General features: G+C 46.9%; 2 protein-coding genes across 2 annotated transcripts; both read left to right on the top strand.

The window, feature by feature from the left end:
• Positions 1–90: 90 nt before the first annotated feature.
• EDB93DRAFT_1054036 (WD40-repeat-containing domain protein) lies at positions 91–3,433 on the top strand (the record flags this gene model as incomplete). Its single annotated transcript, XM_041444725.1, has 16 exons — positions 91–480; positions 526–556; positions 608–715; positions 769–1,000; positions 1,057–1,186; positions 1,243–1,278; positions 1,332–1,966; positions 2,023–2,056; positions 2,117–2,178; positions 2,236–2,296; positions 2,345–2,417; positions 2,470–2,514; positions 2,613–2,778; positions 2,911–2,992; positions 3,047–3,215; positions 3,267–3,433. Coding segments are annotated over 16 exons (2,421 nt in total), but the record flags the coding sequence as incomplete, so codon positions are not given.
• Positions 3,434–7,866: 4,433 nt separating this feature from the next.
• EDB93DRAFT_1205927 (uncharacterized protein) lies at positions 7,867–10,860 on the top strand. The gene is made up of 3 exons (XM_041450988.1): positions 7,867–8,160; positions 8,242–10,008; positions 10,064–10,860. Exons 1-3 carry the CDS (start codon positions 8,035–8,037, stop codon positions 10,595–10,597), a joined length of 2,427 nt encoding a protein of 808 aa, XP_041307603.1. The 5' UTR covers positions 7,867–8,034; the 3' UTR covers positions 10,598–10,860.
• Positions 10,861–20,419: the final 9,559 nt, after the last annotated feature.

Here is a 20,419-nt window from a genome sequence, read left to right as displayed (position 1 = left end):
GACCATGGTTGACCTTCAAAGGTGCGTTGAAAGATTGGACAAAGAGGTCAGTAGTTTTGTACGAAATATCGTTGTATTTATGCGGCCTTCCAGCTCCGTAATTTTGATAACGGCGCCCGTCAGTTGGGCAGTTCGGCTGCACTGCTACTGGCTGCATCCAGACTTCGTGAACGGCTCGTACGACTTTTGTTTATCTTCCGCGACAACGCAGCCAATCTATTTCCTCGGAGGATCGCACGCCAGTCGAAAGACAAGCTTGTGAATCCAAATATCGTAGATCGACGGGGCAAGGTTCACTCTGAAGCTCTCAAATTTCAAGCGTTCATAGCAGAGGATGGGTTGGCGACTGAAGCTATCCCCCAGGAATTGGAAGGTTTTGCGCTCGATCTCCGCATGCTATTGCATAGTTTGAACGATTTCCCTGAGTTCAGGGATGATGCGGTAAATAGTTCGATCCACGCCTTCGTAGCAGAACTCGAAGTAAGTACTCTTTTTTTCCGTAACACTAGGTTAACAAAATTAAAGTATCGTGCTTCCTGTCTGACGGAGTATAAAGGTACATAAAATATGCAACGTCCAAAGTTACTAATCTGAATCCTTCACATAGGCCATTTTCGGCTCGCTTCTGTACAACAATACGTGCACGGACTTACAGTGGAAATCGAAAGTCATATCGACGTTGTCGCATCAAATTTGGCAATGTTCATAGATATCGGTAATTACAATTTTAAAACAGGCATTCACTGACAATTGAAATGACGAATACAGGTGTCCCAACTATTCAGCTCTCACAACAGTATGCAGCCTCTAATCTTTCTAATCTGGCAACATTTGGTACGATATTTTCGGGTGTCACCGCGACACTTTTACAACTATCATATGATCACACCAAGGCTAAGCTGGCAATATGTGTAAATGCGTTTTGGTTTTCGTCGCTAGTTTTCAGCGTTGCAGCAATAGCGACCAGTCTACTTGGTTTGGCGTGGACGCAGGCCATACAGTGAGCACTTCGTATTATTTTCGCCCACTTGAGTTATAATGACTTGGAAAATTAAGCCGCTCGCCAAATCACAGAGTGCCCTGGTGGGTATTGACATGGATCAGGCGATCACCTCTCGTGTTACTCGTCAACGCAGTCATGTTCTTTTTCGTGGGACTCATATTGGTCACATACACGATAAGTAATGTACGTAAAAACTCTTGCTTTTCACGACAAAGTACTTACTATTTGTTATCCTGTAGAATATGGTCACGCCCATCCTGATCACAATAATCGCGGTATGGTTATTGTTTATGCTGACGTACGCCGAGTTCTTATATAATTGTGACAGACCGTCACATCCATCGGACTGGCTTCCTCCTTGTGCTGGATTGTGTCAGAACGATTTGTATCCATACACCATCAAGGTCATATATGGTTAGAGGACCTCATGTTGGAAACAATCAGACATATCACTGCGCCCATACGAACGATCACCCACCGTCTTTACTCAAGTTTCCGTGGACTTCCTTTGTACGTTCGGCGACCCCCTCCTGCTGAATCATTTCAGAGAACGACATATGATGAACATGTCCAGAGCGCAGCCCTGACATCATGTGGCGTCTCTATAGCATCTCCCTCTACTCAGGAGGATGTGGTATCAATTGTCTCGGAGGAAACAGCAGATGACCAGGATCAAGCTAGACGAACTCGTGCCCGAGAACGCTTCAAGAAGGCTGTTCGGACCGTTATATCGATGCAATCATACCCAAGAACTCACGGCTCGCAGTCTCTCGATTGGATGATGCATCCAAGCCCTGATTCTCGCACCCCTTCATTAGGAGGGAAAGTAATTCGACGTTATGGTCTCTCTACTATCTCTCAGAAGCTGCGGAATCTGGAATGCACAGAAGACATCTCCCCTCATCAAGCGCTCGTGAGAGATTTGCAATTCTCTCCGGATGGAAAGTACCTCGCAACGGCAAGGTAATCCCAAAAGTTTTCTTATCATTGTGAAGTACCCTTGTTTACGTTGATGATAGTTGGGATAAAACAGCATGTATCTTCAATGTCGCCGTAAGTGCCCATTTGTCTCTCACAACAAAGTTTGAAAAACCTGACCGTCATGTGCTTAAGGAACCATCTGCTGATCACCATGTTCTCCACCATGAGAGAGGCTTTACGGAGCAAATACTCTGGTCTGCGAATTTTAATGACGCTGTTGTTGTCATCACGATGATTAATTACATCAATAGGTCCGCGTGTGGTACCCACGTGTTGACTAGGTCTCCCCGCGGCATCAAAATCTGGACGAAAGTAAGCTGTGATTTAAATTTTCCGTTCCGTTCTCAAGCAGTATCACAGGATGGCGTTTGCTTGAAAACGATCCGTCGGCCACATATCGTCCACTTCTTGCAATGGGTGCCTCTTGGAGATAGTGAGTGATATCGTACTCTTTACATCAATTTCAAAACATAACTATCGACAAGTGTCCATTCTGTCTGTTGAGGGGAACGAAATTGCGAAACTAGTACGTCCTGTCCGGATTACACATGATAACGAAACGTGACATTCCTTAGGACAAAGACGGAGAGGTAAATACTACATTTTCGAAGTCAGAATTAATACAAAGCATCCGAGAAGGTTCTCGAAACTTACAGCTTCGGGCGTGTTCAACTTCGACGAATCGCTGTTACATCGGACGGCCATCGGATAATAGGCATCGGTCCTATAGGGGAAGCGCCTAACGGACTCCGTCCCAGTCGTCCTACGAGAGTGGAAAAGCGCATTATAGGCAAGTAACTCGCCCGTGTGAAAATCGACGATCGCTCACAAATATTTCAGTGTATAATACGCGTACACGTCTCTGTGAAAGGTGGGCCGCTGCTCGCTTACATCCTAATAACATGCCTGACGTGTGACCTTTAAAGTCAAATACCACTTTTTCGAGATGTCAGTGACGTTAAATTGTCAAGGAGCAACGCCCACGTCCTCTTTTCGTTCGGGGACCAGGTTTGTAGTTCGCGAGAAGAATAACGTGATTTCCACTTATGCTCTGAATTGCAGTCCCCTCCTCAACTCTGGAAGATGGATATGGTCGGGGGCCGGGCTCGGGCATCCCGTAATTGTGCGAGACTCACATTTCGTCATGCATTTTCGTCCCCAGTCTCCGTTGAATATGTTGGATCAACGTTTGGCGGCAAGAATGATCAGTTTATAGTCTGCGCCGGAAAATGTATGATTTCGTGCTGATTTTTTCGCAATATTTGCTGACAATGTTGTGCAGCTGGAGATATCCTTATTTGGGATCGAGATACTGCTAATCTTCTTCATCACATCTACCCTATGAACCCTGATCAGGATTTGACTTGTCTATCATGCAACAGCCTCGCAGGTGATCCTTTCGCATTTGCCGTAGGCGGGCACGATGGCAGCATTCGTGTTTGGTCAACATTTTTATGCCTCACTCCTATGACTCCGATCCATGATTCACAAGATATGTCACCCCCCGAATCGCAATATAGCTATTCTCCTAGAGGATGGCATACGGACAGGATCCCCACTGATAATTTTCTGAAGGTCGTTACGCCAACTCGGTGGTTGCGATCCCCGAGTATGACGTCGACGGCTTTCTTGTCAAGGTCGAGTTCGGAATCTGCATATGGGACGCCGAGAAGTATGAGCGGAAGATCGGATACTTAAATATAATTTAGATGCCTATGTTTACTAGACGACAAGATTATCATGCCTTCTTCAATATCATATGATAACTTGATTTTACAATTGACAGACACTTCAGCTCCGACTAGCGGGAAGACTCTGCCCGATATGATTCCGTGCATTAGGCAGGATGTCATTGTCATATACTACATGCACAGCATTCTTATGAACGGCGGCTGAGCGGTTACAGAGAACTGTCGCGTCACACTCGAAGCATCATGAGCTCACCGTTTCACATTGATGCAAGGCGGCAAATAAACAAATTAGACACAGTGTTGGTGGTGCGGCCAAGCCTCAAGCAAGCGGAAGACAATGGAAGCATCAGAACCGATGATGGATATGAATGCATGCTAGGCTCCGAAGGCAGTAGCAGAAGAAACCACGGACTTTGCAAATAGGGTGTTCCTCATAATCAGAATTGTCAAGGACAGACAGAATGCAAAGTAAAAGGGGGAAATGATCCGTCCCGCATCGCCAAACCGAAGATATAGAATGCAAGATGCCGCGGGTGTCACAGTGGTGATGAGGCACAAAGTTAAGCGAAGATGGACGCTGCTGGCCAAGTGTTAAAGTGATGGAAAAAGGCCTGTCGTGACACAAATCAATTACCGATGAAAAATGAATCTGTTCACCAGTGTAGGGTAATTTCACGGCGTAGTCAAGGATAACAACAGTGCATCGACGAAGATCGAGAATGACACAGCGAACAGACCTTCCCAAAGCTGGGCGGGGACGACAGATGGATCTGAGATCAACAGATCTGGTCGGTGACAGGGTGTGGCGAGGGAAGAGGACCCAGCTCAGAAACCGTGGCGCATTAGGCACGAGGCATAAGCAAACGGATGAAAGCACAGCTAGGAATCAAGATGAGATACAATAGGAGGGGCTACAAATCACCACGCTAACAATGTCAAAATGAGATTTCGAGACGGAGAGGATCAGACTGCGGTTGTGATGATCACAGTAGCCCTAAACTAAAAATGTTAATGACCAGAAAAGCAGAGCGATCACGATGCACCCTAATAAATATTACAACGAGCAAAGCGATGGCGAAGCGGGATGAACAAACAACAAGAAGCGCACAAAATGTCATAAAACAAATCACAAGTTAGATAGAACATTGGATTGTGTGATATTGGTTACTGGGACAACCTGACTAGAAGAACTTGCATGGACTGGGTGGAGAGTCTGAACGAAAGGCTGAAAGATGCGAGAAATCAATAACATTCTGCGTGGGTGTGCAAGAGATAGCGATAAGGAAGAAATGTCCAGAGGCCAAGGAAAGCGTAGCAGAGCCCACTGGCACGAGAAGCCTGACTGAGATAAAAAGAATTCCTGAGGCGTCCATGCTTTCCTGAACCACACTGCTTCATCACGGATACTCTCCTGTCCCGTCTCCACGTTTCGCGGGCTAATGCTAAGAGATATGGCAGAGCCCGAAGGTTATGCAATATATCTGGTGCGGACGCACCACTTCGCCGGGTGTATCGTACTTCTTGTACTGCATATCTGCGCTTGTTAGCCTGAGAACCTCATTCAACCCGGACCTCGCTCAGCACAGTAGAGAACGACGCAATGCTCCAGACAGGAACTGTCTGCTCAACGAAGCCTGGGAGTTCCCATGACCTACACATTACTTCAGCGAAAACAGCATCAAAAATAAAGTTCGGGTAGGATACCATTCAACAGGGCGCGACAAGGTGAGGTCCGTGAATCATGAGCCATTTGTAGAATAACGACACATACCTTATCCTTATCACCATTTCCGCGAGGTAAACTGCACCACGCAGATCATCCTAGCTATCGACGACGCATGAGCTACCATCCCTCTCGGCTAACCCGTTCCTGAAATCGTTAGTGAGGGGTCTCCTATCAGTCTGAATCTCAGGATCGATGAGGAATGTATAAGGTCACAGTTATGATAGTAAATTTAGAGGCTTGGGGTGTATTGCGTATGACTGAGTTGACAGGATACTCGAAGAAAGAAAGAAAGAATTCCCCGCAGACACTTGTTGTTGCGAAGCACATCCATCGAAGAAGCGTGTAAGGGTGTAATGACCAGGAAAGTATACGTGGGACAGGGATGTGAAATGAGCACACTCTCGGAAGTCCCAGTCATACTGAAGCCTCAAAAGAGATGAATGGCTACGAAATCCGAATTCGCTTTCATGGTTGATTAGACTGGACTTTGTGAATTAGCTTTTTATACGAACCTGTCTCAACTCGGCAAGCGCCGAAGTTCCTAGCGTCCTGCAGCCTGCGATTTTACGTGGAGGGCGAATAGGATGGAAAACTTTAAGCTTGTCAGCAACTAGAGACAATATTTTTTGATCCATGAAGCCTTACAAAGTAATCACATCCCAGTCAAAGGCTTATACCTGACACGTGAAGGTGAGTACATGATACGGAACCGCCCCCGTGCCTCGGGCAATAGGATACATTCATTTTCGGCTACAGCCTTTCTGGAATTCTGCTATTGGAAAGGCCACAGCAGGTTGAAGGTGCACCCAGGAATGGAACATGATACGAGGAGCTGCGGTTGCCACATTAACGGTATCGGCAGGAAGATCTGGGTCAGAGGATCATCATCGATCTAACCGTATGGGGTCGTGATGGCCCTGGATCAGCAGCGCCCAGCAATCAAGACACTGCGGTACGCAATGAAATAGCAACCAGAAGCAGGTAATAAAAAGTGCACGAATCAAGGTGCGGGTTTGCGAACGATGGCTACAGAAGGGATTGTTGATGGTGGGGAGTAGAAAATCAAGATTTTCATGCGAAGAGAGGTCGATAAGAGTACACGAACATCACGTGGCGTGTGGGGAAGGTATGGTATCGCACAGCCGCGGCTGAAAGCACAGTCTGGACTGAAATCATTCCGGCGTGTTTGAACCGGGGTGCAGCGTGGAAAAATTCCTAGTATACTGTCTGTGAGTGGACATGCGTATCCTTACAGGTCAGCATGAATAACTGGTTCACTACGGACCCGTTTGAAAACTGGGTGCAATGGAAGACATGGGTTGATGTGATTCAAGGATGATATTATTGAGCTGAAGCGGTCAGAGAACATCTGGAAATAATCGCGAAAAGGCTAAAAAGAAAGGACAAACGACAACATGTTGTTTAGCAATCCAGAGAGAAGGCTCCATCGCCAGGGCATGGGCAAATGGTGGCGGAGTAGGGCTCGAAGTTGGATGTAACTGCACAAAAGTATGCAGTTTGCTTCTGAGAGAGTTCTTGTCAGATAAATTATCAAAGAATCAGAATCGGAAGTTACCTTTGCCTATTGCTGTATCATACTATTACTATGTGAATTCAAAGCACGAGTCGTCTTCACCGCTACATCACGTTCAGGACAAGGAGGTGATACGAGCTAGGCTTACCTAGACTGTCCCACCGGATTTCACTAAGATTATCCCAAAACGTGTGGAAAATGGTGGACTAGAAGACCTTCCACGATGTGAATAGTAATATTGACGAAATGCGGTAATCGTATTAGGGAGGCGTACAATAAGGCAATCCGACCTTTTCGAACAGTATTTGGAGGGATGCTCCTCAGTGAGCATCACGACCCATCTATCAGTTCACGGGAACTCCTCCATTAGCAATCACATATACGTGCTTCAACTAGATTATGTCGAAAAAGTTGCTGTTTTCCTGCTGGTGGTTGTACATCACGAAGAAGACGCCTCGCTGGCCCGGGAGCTAAATGATATAATAATTTGAATCATGACGCGTAAGCAAGCATCGGGTGGACACCCACATTTCTTAGGCAGAGGTTTTTAAAAAAGACGGTTTGGGAGCGTGTCATCTGGGATTCATATTTGATGGTTGGGTTGGTAGCGGGACGACAGGAAGCAACAGAGAGGACAGGACGTGTGACTATGATATCTAATGTCATGCGACCATTTGCGAAGTGAGATAGCAGGAAGCGTGAGCACTAGGAGACGGTAATTACGGGCGTTGGGAAAAGACAGTACTTGAAAGGCGTCGGTACCGGTGGCCAGAGAGAAATTTGTGAGGGTGCACGCATGACCGTTTGAGAAATTTATAAATGCCGTACAAAGGGCGTCACGCGGTATTGTGAGTAATCTAATCACGTGGATATAAGCTCAACGCACGTGACGAAAATGAACCGCGACCTGGCAAAGGTGGCCCGAAGGTTTGAACCACACGTTTTCCAGTGTTCATTAGGTTCACTGCCTTTTCTTATTCGCTGGCTTTTCCTGTGGTACACGTTTGTGAACCAAAAGCAGGGTGCAAAGTTACTTTCATTAACTCTTATTACGACTACTACTTCTCCGCAACGAGGGTTCCATACGTTTGTACAACTCATGGCTGCCACTCAACAATTACCTTCATGGATGACACTGGCAACTACCGTGTATACAAATGCTGCAGGGCAAACTGTAACTACCGAAACCACCCTTCAGCTCCCACTCACCTACTACGGTCCAAGTGTGAGTACCTACATTCATTTGTACCGCCAACCTTGCCTTTACCCTCGAGATGTTCACCATATTGATATCCTTGCCTTTTAGATTCCCTTGGGCAGTGATGGTGCTTGGACTTACGGTGGTCTCACCTCGCCAGCAGCATCATCATCTTCTCTAACGACTTCATCCACTGCGACATCCTTTACCCCAACATCCTCTGCGACACCTACTTCCTCTTCATCATCCTATCAGTCTTCATCCACCTCATCTACTTCTACATCTAGCTTATTGACTTCCACTTCTACCTCATTTACTTCCGCTTCGACCTCGTCTGCTTCTACATCTCCTTCCACCTCTGCCACATCCAATTCCTCTTCACATGCGGCTGCTTTATCGAAAGGAGCACTCATCGGTATCATCATTGGTGCCATCATCTTGTTCATCATCTTGCTTCTGCTTTTCATCTGGTTCGTCCGTTGGAACACCCGTCGACGAGACTCTAGGGCTATCACACCTATTTGGACAGGATGGAATGTTCTTACCCCTGATCAAACCGGCGACGAGGAGAATCGTCCAGCTGGTCTGGGTTCTCCTCGCGACAGTGGAGACGATGAAGCAGATTCATTCCTCCGGCGCAGCACCGCTACCGATCCTGAACGTCGTCCACGTCCAGTATCTTCTCTTCCCCCCGGTGCTGCTCCACCCCGTATTGTGGGAAGCACTGGCTCCGATAGAACAAGGTCTTCCCAGGCTTCGACAGACTATGGCGTCGTCCTCCCTGGCTCAGGACACTTTGGACAGGCCTACAGTGGTGATGGCATCCCTGCCCACGCCAGTAGCGAGATGCTAGGCCACATCATGCCTCCTGGCGAGCTCCTCCGCATTGCAGATGAGGAAGAGCCGGAAGACATACCCCGGCCACGCATGTATAGTTCAAGTCATCCCTCTCTGCCCGAGCACATCGCCCCCCTACTCCCACCCCCACCTCTCGAGGGAACTGCTACCCGCAAACCTTCAGATCGCTCCCTACTTGACGAGAAGGAAAAATCCGTCCGCAGCGCCTCTTACCCAACGAGTGACCTTGAGGATTCCAAAATCTTTACAGCTCGCCGCGTACGCGTCCAGGAGCTCGGTTCCCGTAGCCCGCAAGATGACGACTCCACAAATACCCAGCCTATTGCAGGACCCACCAGCTGGCGCAACTCCTTCTCTCGTCTGCGAAGGAGCTGGTTTGGTTCATCCTCATCTCGTAGTGGATCAAACTCGCGTAAGGGATCAGATAAAGACCCCGAAGCAGCCCAATCCTTGCTCGGTCGCAGGCTTGGTGTAGGTTACACCCCTGCAGGAGAACGTCCGATGTCGAGCGTGAGTGCCAAGAGCGCCATATCCGGGAACACAGTGTACCATGACGCAGTCTCTCGTATGGGCACCCCTGTTTCCCTTCCTTCAAGAGCAATTACACCTGCGAGTCAGAGGGGAAGCGTGGTACCTGCAACGGATTTTGCACATTCTATGCCGAGTGGAGCACCCCCAGCATACGATGATCCGTATGATCTGATGGGTAGCAGGGTCCCCAGCCCGTTGTCTCCCACAGGTGTTGACGTTCTGGATACACCAGCTCCAGCTCCTTTTTCATCCGCTTCGACAAGCGGGAGACCTTTGCCGCCAGGTCTTGTCCCATTATCTAGTCGCCATGCATGGAGAGACTCGTTGTCCGTGATCACGGGCTCGTCAAATGACGCAGGTATCACAATCGATGTTCTCGATGCTGAACCGCCACGAGCAGGTGATGGTTGGAGGAACTTAACCAGTGGCCACCTTGGTGTCAGTGCCGGACTAGACCCAAGTGAACAGAGAACCACGTTTGGAACTGTAAGTTTAGATATGGCTCTGGATAATCTTAGACTGACGGTGTTTGTTGATACAGCCCCAACTCATCCATCAAGGGAATCCCTTAGTCTCTGAGCGGGGATCTTTGCACTCTATGCGTTCGCACCTAAGCCCCTACTCTGCACGTTCATCTTCAGGGTCAGCACCTGCATCCTCAGCACGCGTTTTCAATCTCTCAGGGTCCAATTCCTCTCGTCCTTCTGCAAATTCCGCCCACTCACGCGTAGCAACCATGTCCTCTGCATCGTTACATTCTAGTCGACCGTTTAGTCCTATCTCACCATCTGTGAGCGCGTTTGGGCACGCAGATTCCTCGCGGTACATGTCCCACACTATCGAGGAAAATGAGGATCAGTTGGCGGAACCAGGCAGCCGCACGTCGGTCCTTGGTCCTATGCCTTCGTTTTCCATTCGTTCGCTGCTCTCCCAACCAACGATTCGTAGTGTGGGTGGCACAACGGTAACGAGCGATGACACAGAGATGACGAGAACGACTGTCACTTCGGCTTCTGAGGATGTAATAAGCACGCCCCGAGCATGGTTCCAAGAACGAATGAGGGCCGAGATTTGAGATGACCCAGCGCTATAGATGAGTTCTCATCCAAGCGCTGGGGCAGAGCTATTCTATAGATGTGACTTTTTTACTTACCTATTCGTCTTGTTGCTTTATCATACCTTTGCGATACCTCCACTTTTGCGATACCTATCATACTTAGCTCGATCTTCCATGTTCGTTACGAAAACTACGATCACCTGCTTACTTATGACCGAGTACTGATGTCTTGAATATGATTCTTGTATGATCTTTAGTGAATGATACAGCGGGTCATTCATAACGCGGCAAGCAGCACTAAGTCATCGCAGGTCAAGCGTTGCTGCACGATGTACTGTGATTCTGACAAAAGTCAGTCTCAGTGATTCACAAATATACAGCCCCATTCGCATCTGTTCCATTGGACGATGAAATAGTGTCATTCGACACATGGCTCGCAAAAGTTAACATGCGTTCCAAAACGTACTTCAGTGCAATATTTCTTTTGTGGCCGAAGTGTGCTTTTATATTCATCTAGCGCACACTCGTTTTGCCTTCGGCATACATCAGCAAAATCTCAGATATGCTTTATGTAATTCTACCCATGATTTTGCAAGTCCATTAGAGTTAAGGCTGGGTTATGGTATATCTAAAACAGCCATATTGCGCAAATATGCACATGTCAGATTTGCGCAAAATTGACCCCTCATATTGCGCAAATATACAAATGTCAGATTTGTGCAAAATTGACCCCTCATATTGCGCAAATATACAAATGTCAGATTTGCGCAAAATTGACCCTTCATATTGCGCAAATATACAAATGTCAGATTTGCGTGAAATGGACCCCTCATATTGCGCAAATATACAAATGTCAGATTTGCGCAAAATTGACCCCTCATATTGCGCAAATATACAAATGTCAGATTTGCGCACAATTGACCCCTCATATTGCGCAAATATACAAATGTCAGATTTGCGTGAAATGGACCCTTCATATTGCGCAAATATACAAATGTCAGATTTGCGTGAAATGGACCCCCCATATTGCGCAAAAATACAAATGTCAGATTTGCGCACAATTGACCCCTCATATTGCGCAAATATACAAATGTCAGATTTGCGTGACATGGACCCTTCATATTGCGCAAATATGCAAATGTCAGATTTGCGTGAAATGGACCCCCCCATATTGCGCAAATATGCACATGTCAGATTTGCGCAAAATTGACCCCCCATATTGCGCAAATATGCAAATGTCAGATTTGCGTGAAATGGACCCCCCATATTGCGCAAATATGCACATGTCAGATTTGCGTGAAATCAACCCCTATGTTGCACAAATATACAAATGTCAGACTTTTTGAAATCAACCTCTCATATTTTGCAAAAATACAAATGTCAGATTTGCACAAAATTGACCCCTCATATTGCGCAAATATGCACATGTCAGATTTGCGTGAAATCAACCCCTATGTTGCACAAATATACAAATGTCAGATTTGTGCAAACTTGACCCCTCATATTGCGCAGTTATGGGGCCTCCTAGGATTGCTAGGATTGACTTTTCACCACTATATACACCCTTCATTATTCAAAATGTGGCCTTCCAGGACTCCCGCTGTGTAGGGGTGTCTCAACCATGATTTGGTTGACCGTCTCCCATCATGAATGTGGCCTTCCAGGACTCCCACTGTGTAGGGGTGTCTCAACCATGATTTGGTTGACCGTCTCACATCATGAATGTGGCCTTCCAGGACTCCCGCTGTGTAGGGGTGTCTCAACCATGATTTGGTTGACCGTCTCCCATCATGAATGTGGCCTTCCAGGACTCCCACTGTGTAGGGGTGTCTCAACCATGATTTGGTTGACCGTCTCACATCATGAATGTGGCCTTCCAGGACTCCCGCTGTGTAGGGGTGTCTCAACCATGATTTGGTTGACCGTCTCCCATCATGAATGTGGCCTTCCAGGACTCCCGCTGTGTAGGGGTGTCTCAACCATGATTTGGTTGCACATCTTCAATCATGAATGTGGCCTTCCAGGACTCCCACTGTGTAGTGGTGTCTCAACCATGATTTGGTTGACCGTCTCCCATCATGAATGTGGCCTTCCAGGACTCCCGCTGTGTAGGGGTGTCTCAACCATGATTTGGTTGACCGTCTCCCATCATGAATGTGGCCTTCCAGGACTCCCACTGTGTAGGGGTGTCTCAACCATGATTTGGTTGACCGTCTCACATCATGAATGTGGCCTTCCAGGACTCCCGCTGTGTAGGGGTGTCTCAACCATGATTTGGTTGACCGTCTCCCATCATGAATGTGGCCTTCCAGGACTCCCACTGTGTAGGGGTGTCTCAACCATGATTTGGTTGCACATCTTCAATCATGAATGTGGCCTTCCAGGACTCCCACTGTGTAGGGGTGTCTCAACCATGATTTGGTTGACCGTCTTCCATCATGAATGTGGCCTTCCAGGACTCCCGCTGTGTAGGGGTGTCTCAACCATGATTTGGTTGACCGTCTCACATCATGAATGTGGCCTTCCAGGACTCCCGCTTTGTAGGGGGTGTCTCAACCATGATTTGGTTGACCATCTTCGATCATGAATGTGGCCTTCCAGGACTCCCACTGTGTAGGGGTGTCTCAACCATGATTTGGTTGCACATCTTCAATCATGAATGTGGCCTTCCAGGACTCCCACTGTGTAGTGGTGTCTCAACCATGATTTGGTTGACCGTCTCCCATCATGAATGTGGCCTTCCAGGACTCCCACTGTGTAGGGGTGTCTCAACCATGATTTGGTTGACCGTCTCCCATCATGAATGTGGCCTTCCAGGACTCCCACTGTGTAGGGGTGTCTCAACCATGATTTGGTTGACCATCTTCACATCATGAATGTGGCCTTCCAGGACTCCCACTGTGTAGTGGTGTCTCAACCATGATTTGGTTGACCGTCTCCCATCATGAATGTGGCCTTCCAGGACTCCCGCTGTGTAGGAATGTCTCAAACAGGGTTTCGTTGCACATCTTCGATCATGAATGTGGCCTTCCAGGACTCCCGCTGTGTAGGGGTGTCTCAAACGTTGTTCAGTTGACCATCTTCGATCATGAATGTGGCCTTCCAGGACTCCCGCTGTGTAGTGGTGTCTCAACCATGATTTGGTTGACCGTCTCACATCATGAATGTGGCCTTCCAGGACTCCCGCTTTGTGGGGGTGTCTCAACCATGATTTGGTTGACCTGCTCACATCATGAATGTGGCCTTCCAGGACTCCCACTTTGTGGGGGTGTCTCAACCATGATTTGATTGACCGTCTCACATCATGAATGTGGCCTTCCAGGACTCCCGCTGTGTAGTGGTGTCTCAACCATGATTTGGTTGACCATCTCACATCATGAATGTGGCCTTCCAGGACTCCCACTGTGTAGGGGTGTCTCAAACATTGTTCAGTTGACTGTCTCCCATCATGAATGTGGCCTTCCAGGACTCCCGCTGTGTAGGTGTGTCTTAAACAGGATTTCGTTGCACATCTTCTATCATGAATGTGGCCTTCCAGGACTCCCGCTGTGTAGGGGTGTCTTAAACTGGGGTTGGTTGCACATCTTCTATCATCAAATGTGGCCTTCCAGGACTCCCGCTGTGTAGGAGTGTCTTAAACAGGGTTTCGTTGCACATCGTCTATCATGAATGTGGCCTTCCAGGACTCCCGCTGTGTAGGGATGTCTCAAACATTGTTCAGTTGACCATCTTCGATCATGAATGTGGCCTTCCAGGACTCCCACTGTGTAGGGGTGTCTCAACCATGATTTGGTTGACCATCTCACATCATGAATGTGGCCTTCCAGGACTCCCACTGTGTAGGGGTGTCTCAACCATGATTTGGTTGCACATCTTCAATCATGAATGTGGCCTTCCAGGACTCCCGCTGTGTAGGGGTGTCTCAACCATGATTTGGTTGACCGTCTCCCATCATGAATGTGGCCTTCCAGGACTTCCGCTGTGTAGGTGTGTCTTAAACAGGATTTCGTTGCACATCTTCTATCATGAATGTGGCCTTCCAGGACTCCCGCTGTGTAGGGGTGTCTTAAACTGGGGTTGGTTGCACATCTTCTATCATCAAATGTGGCCTTCCAGGACTCCCGCTGTGTAGGAGTGTCTTAAACAGGGTTTCGTTGCACATCTTCTATCATGAATGTGGCCTTCCAGGACTCCCGCTGTGTAGGGGTGTCTTAAACATTGTTCAGTTGTTCATCTCCTATCATGAATGTGGCCTTCTAGGACTCCCGCTGTGTGAGGGTCTACCATTCATCAGCCATTCATCCTACATACTCATAGCCTTTCAACATGTTCACATTTGTTGACTTCAAAGGCACAATCCAAAGTCCAGCTGCGTGTACAAAAGTCTGATTGGTATATATTCTTTCTGTGAACTTGAAAATAAGAAAAACATGTGAAGTTGGGTAAATGGAAACTACCCCAAGGTAGAAACACTACATTCAAGTTCAGACAAAGAGTAACAAGTAGAAGTGTATGAGATTAAAGGAGGATACTAAGAGGCGATGCGTAGTATATGCAATACAGGTGCAGTATATATAGGAGCCAGACAAAATAGCTGTAAACAACATGCGGTGACCAATCAATGTTCGACATCTAAGCAATGACATGCTTTGATGTGTAAGTCCAGCTTACACCCTCCCACCCTATGAAGCTTTCTTTTGCCCTTCCCAGACGTTCAGCGCCTTGCAATCTTCAAGATCCTGGCGAGGTAGCCATTTGTCTTTGTCAGCACCACAACCAACCTAACACATGAGGTAATGTTTTCCTCTTCTGACCTTCTTTTGTGGACAATCTTCTCAATGAAGTTCTCCATCTGTCCGTCTTTGGTCCGACAGGTCCGGGCCTTGGAAACTCCCGCAATGGGAATAGTGTTGTGTCGTTGACATGGAAGTAACACAATTGTGAGGAGTGGAAGGTGGGGAATATGTTTGGGGAATTCGGGAGGTCGAGCATGTAGGACGACATTTCTGGGTGGGATTCCAGGATCATGTAAGGTCCGTCGAATCTGGGCATGTATTTAGCAACACGCTTATCACCTTTTTGCATGTATTCTCTGCGCTGGTTCTTTGTTGACAGCGTCACCTTGTCGCCCACCTTGAGCTTTGGTTCCGGCACCCTTGCTTGTTCACCTGGGTTGCCTGAGTCGCCTTAGCTGCAAGCAAGTTGTCCTGGGCTTCCATCACGTCGTGCTTGAGCTGTGTGATGAGCATGTGGGCGTGTTCTGCTTCTGGTGAGTCTGTGGCGGGTGTTCTTGCTAGGGGGAGTATGATGCATGGGGAACAACTGATATGCAACTGGAAGGGCGATGTTCCGGTGCTGGTGTTGATGGAGTTCATGATTTAAAAATGGACATGCGGTAGAGCTTGTGCCCATCCTTTCTGGTTTTGTTCGACATGGAATCTAATACATTGGTTAATGGTCTTGTTAGTACATTCACTTGCGCCATCCATTTGTGGATGATGCGAGGATGACATCTTTAATTTAATGCCCGTTAGTTTGTGTAATGATTTCCAAAAATGTGAGAGGAAAAGCTTATCACGGTCCAATACAATGTCCAATGGCAATACATTCTTGCAGTACCAATGGTTGAAGAATACAGCAGCAAATTGTTCTGCAGAGATATTGTCATGACAAGGCATGATTCATATGTCAGCATTGAGACGGTCCATCATTGTGACGATTATGTTGTATCCATGATCTTCGGGGAGGGGGCCAATGAAGTCAATCGCAACTGAGTCCCCCCGTCCATCTGGAACAGGCAAGGGATGTAGTGGACCTGCAACGGAGGATGTGGACAATTTGTTCCGCATGTATTCGACACAGCTTGGTATGTATGACTCGACGAGATCCCTGCGCATGTTCGGCCAGTAATATGACCTCCGAAGTGCAGCATATGTTTTGTCGCTCCCGAAATGACCGGACACGTCGTGTGCCAAGTGGAAGAGCTGTTCTTGTAGGGGGTTTACTTGGGGAATGACCAGTCAACCCACAACAAATAAGAGGCCGTCCTTTTGGGACAATCCTGGCAGGGACCCTACAAGCATGGTCAGTTTCTTACAAAAGGTGTCATCCACATAACCATTGATGATATTTTTCAGGAAGGTCTTGTCGAGGTCGATTTGAAGGACAGAGGTAGGGATTGCAGCAATGATTGTTGGGCTGTCGTCAATTTGTAGGTGAGATAGTGCATCTGCATCTGTATTTTCTTTGCCTTTGAGGTACGAGATTGTCAGGTCAAAGTGTGTGAGGTATTCGGCCCAGCACGCTTGCCACTGTGACAGGCCTTTTTGTGTGACGAAATTTTCGAGTGTCCTGTGGTCCGTGTACACTTGTGCTGGTTGTCCCAACAGTTTGATGTGCCATTTCTTAAGACCTCGAATGATGGCGAGTAGTTCCTTTTTGTGCACTGGATAATTCAACTCAGCTTCTTGTAACTGTGTAGAATCAAATGCCACAGGTCTCGCAGTCTCCCAAGTCTCTCCCCAGGACAACATGGCACCCATGCGATAATCGGACACATCGCAGGTGAGGAAGATTTTGTTGTTGCTGGGATTATCGTGGTCGATCATGGTAAGACATTTCAGGCTTGTCACTAAGTCCTTGATCGCACGGAAGGCTTGCTCATGCTTGTTGGACCAGAGAGGGAATTCCAGTTCTGCGGCCTTCATTGTCAAGGGAGTCAGTATGCATGCATGATCTGCAAGGGCAGGTAGGTGATTCACGAGGTAGCAAACGAGGCCGAGAAACGCTCTGATGTCATTGGCCTTTCTAGGAGTAGGCCAGTCAAGAATTTGCGCGATCTTGGACTTGTCAGGCTCGATGCCTCGTGTGGAAATGTGATGACTGAGGAAATCAATCTTGAGGTTGAACAGCAAGGTCTTCTTGAGCGAGCAGAAGAGGTGCGCAGCTCGCAGAGCATTCAGAACTCCGCAGACATTTCATTTGTGTTCTTCCAGCATCTGTGACCAAATAATAATATTATCAAGGTACACATGGCAAATTTTACCAATCAAGTGTCGCAGGGCTGAGGACATGTGATGTTGGTGTGCTGCTGGTGTGTTCCATACGCCCATAGGCATGACAGTCCATTTGTACAAACCCCAGGGAGTGTGTACTGCCAGGAGATTCATATCATCAGGGTGTACTTTGGTTTGAAAGAAGGAGTTTGTCATGTCAATTTTACCAAAGATCTTACCCTTTGCGCAGTCGCGCAGAATCTTGTCGATACAAGATAACAGATGATTGTCTGGAACAGTGTTTAGATTCAATTGACAAAAGTCATTCACCCACTGGGGGAGTGCTGCAGGATCTGCCTTTGGGATGATGAATGTGGGGGAGAAGTGTGGACTGTCGGATGGATGTAGACGGCCCACTTCAATGGGTTGATCTAGTAAGATCTTCCATGCTTCACGGTACTTATGCGGGCAGTCATATCCACGCTGTTGGATTGTCTTATTTGCATCTTTCAATCATATGTGGAACAGGACATCCACAGGTAAGGAATCATTGTGTGGGATGTCGGCAGGGAATCGGTCCACAAATTCAAGCTTCAGTGCATCGTCACATTGCTTTAGCTGTTTATGTGAAGCAAGAATTGTAATCCATTCTCAAATGGTAGCAACAACATTGACGCCTTTAAGCAGCTTGCAAGAGTCATTGACTAACACCTTGTATTTCAGCAGAACGTGTTTCAATTCGCGCATGACATCGAGACAATATTATAGGACTTTTCTATATAGGTTGGGGTTATGAAGGGGTTATTTTAGGTCTTTTCATAATATATGCCTCCAATGGAACTGGTTTCATTGGAGGGACTAGGTATATTCGTATATCAACTAGTTGGCATGCCTCCAATGGAACTGGTTCCATTGGAGGGAGTAGGTATATTCATACATCAACTAGTTGGTATGCCTCCATGAAACTGGTTCTATTGGAGGGATGCCTCCAATGGAACTGGTTTCATTGGAGGGACTAGGTATATTCGTATATCAACTAGTTGGCATGCCTCCAATGGAACTGGTTCCATTGGAGGGAGTAGGTATATTCTAAGCACATTTTGTTAAATAGGATGGGGTTAGCCCAAGGTTATGCCTAACTCACATGTGCAATTTCACACATTTCTGGCATTTCTCAATGTGCAAACAAAGTGGTATCCATTTTACACATTTTGAGATAGTCAAAAATGTGAAACAAAGGGTGTCCATTTTGCACATTTTGAGAAATGTCAAAAATGTGCAAAACAAAGGGTGTCCATTTTGCACATTTTGAGAAATGTCAAAAATGTGCAAAACAAGGGTGGTCCATTTGCACATTTGCATTCTCAAAATGTGCGAAACAAAGGGTGGTCATTTTACACATTTTGAGAAATGTCAAAAATGTGCGAAACAAAGGGTGTCCATTTGCACATTTTGAGAAATGTCAAAATGTGCGAAACAAAGGGTGGTCCATTTTGCACATTTTGAGAAATGTCAAAATGTGCAAAACAAGGGGTGGTCCATTTGCACATTTCTGGATTTCTCAAAATGTGCAAACAAGGGTGGTCATTTTACACATTTTGAGAAATGTCAAAAATGTGCAAACAAAGGGTGTCCATTTTGCACATTTTGAGAAATGTCAAAAATGTGCGAAACAAGGGTGGTCCATTTTGCACATTTTGAGAAATGTCAAAAATGTGCGAAACAAAGGGTGTCCATTTTGCACATTTTGAGAAATGTCAAAAATGTGCAAAACAAGGGGTGGTCCATTTGCACATTTCTGGCATTTCTCAAAATGTGCGAAACAGGGGGTGGTCATTTTCCCCATTCGCCTATTTCTCAAAGTGTGTAAAACAGGGGGTGGTCATTTTACACATTTTCAGAAATGTCAAAAATGTGCGAAACAAAGGGGGTCCATTTTGCACATTTTGAGATATGTCAAAAATGTGCATATCAGGAGCGTAAAAAGGAAGCAACAGATGCACCGGAAGATCATCCAGAAGCCAAATGCCATGTGATTAACAGTTCAACTGCTATTGATATTGCACACCCAGAAGGAAAAGATAGTGCCCAGGCTACTAGTAGTGGCTCAGCAGCAAACATACCTATGATTATAGTTACTGAGGTACAGTTGAAGGAATTAATGAGACCACCAGCAGGCACATTAGTGTTACAAGAACATCTAGATGCTTGGGCCCCTACCATTTTTCTCCTCATCCTCCTCATATCAGCCCTCGCGTCATACCCTTACCCCGACCTCACCCTCGTCATTTTTGTCATTCTCGCATTCCCTTTCGCCCTCTACCTGTCGCTCCAGCAGAGCCAGTACATTTGGCCGGACCCTTTCGCTGACGAAGCATACCCATGCTCCGTTTCACCACCTGACTGATCCTGTGGATAGTCCCCTTGCCCTTACCGTCTGGACGGTAACCTATGACACGATGCACGACGCATCCCCTTTGCCCTATTCCCTTTCTTGATCTCTGACTCGGTGCGCAGTTGCACATGCGACTTATACTTAGATCCGCAGCTGCACGATCGTGCCTCTGCACGTTTCACTTCTTATTTCGATCTTTGACTCACTTTCTTATCTAGCACATTCTACCTCGACCGAACGTGCCTTCCTGTTATAGTCATACCCTTTACCGATTGCCTCTCCCGGTAGTACGAGTTATCACCCACTAATACGTCTCCTGTCCTCTATATAAACTCGCTACCATGTACCATATTCCCTAACTTGAATCTACTTGGTTCTTGACCTCCTACTCTTAACTGAGTGATCCTTTCTGCCTCGCCAGCAGTCTATATTCTATCTTCTTATCTGCTC

This window comes from Suillus bovinus (assembly GCF_016758785.1).
Source record: "Suillus bovinus strain UH-Sbo-P2 chromosome Unknown EDB93scaffold_28, whole genome shotgun sequence".
Taxonomy (NCBI): Eukaryota; Fungi; Basidiomycota; class Agaricomycetes; order Boletales; family Suillaceae; genus Suillus; species Suillus bovinus.
The sequence above is the reverse complement of the archived record's forward strand: the minus strand, read 5'-3'. Positions and strand labels throughout refer to the sequence as shown.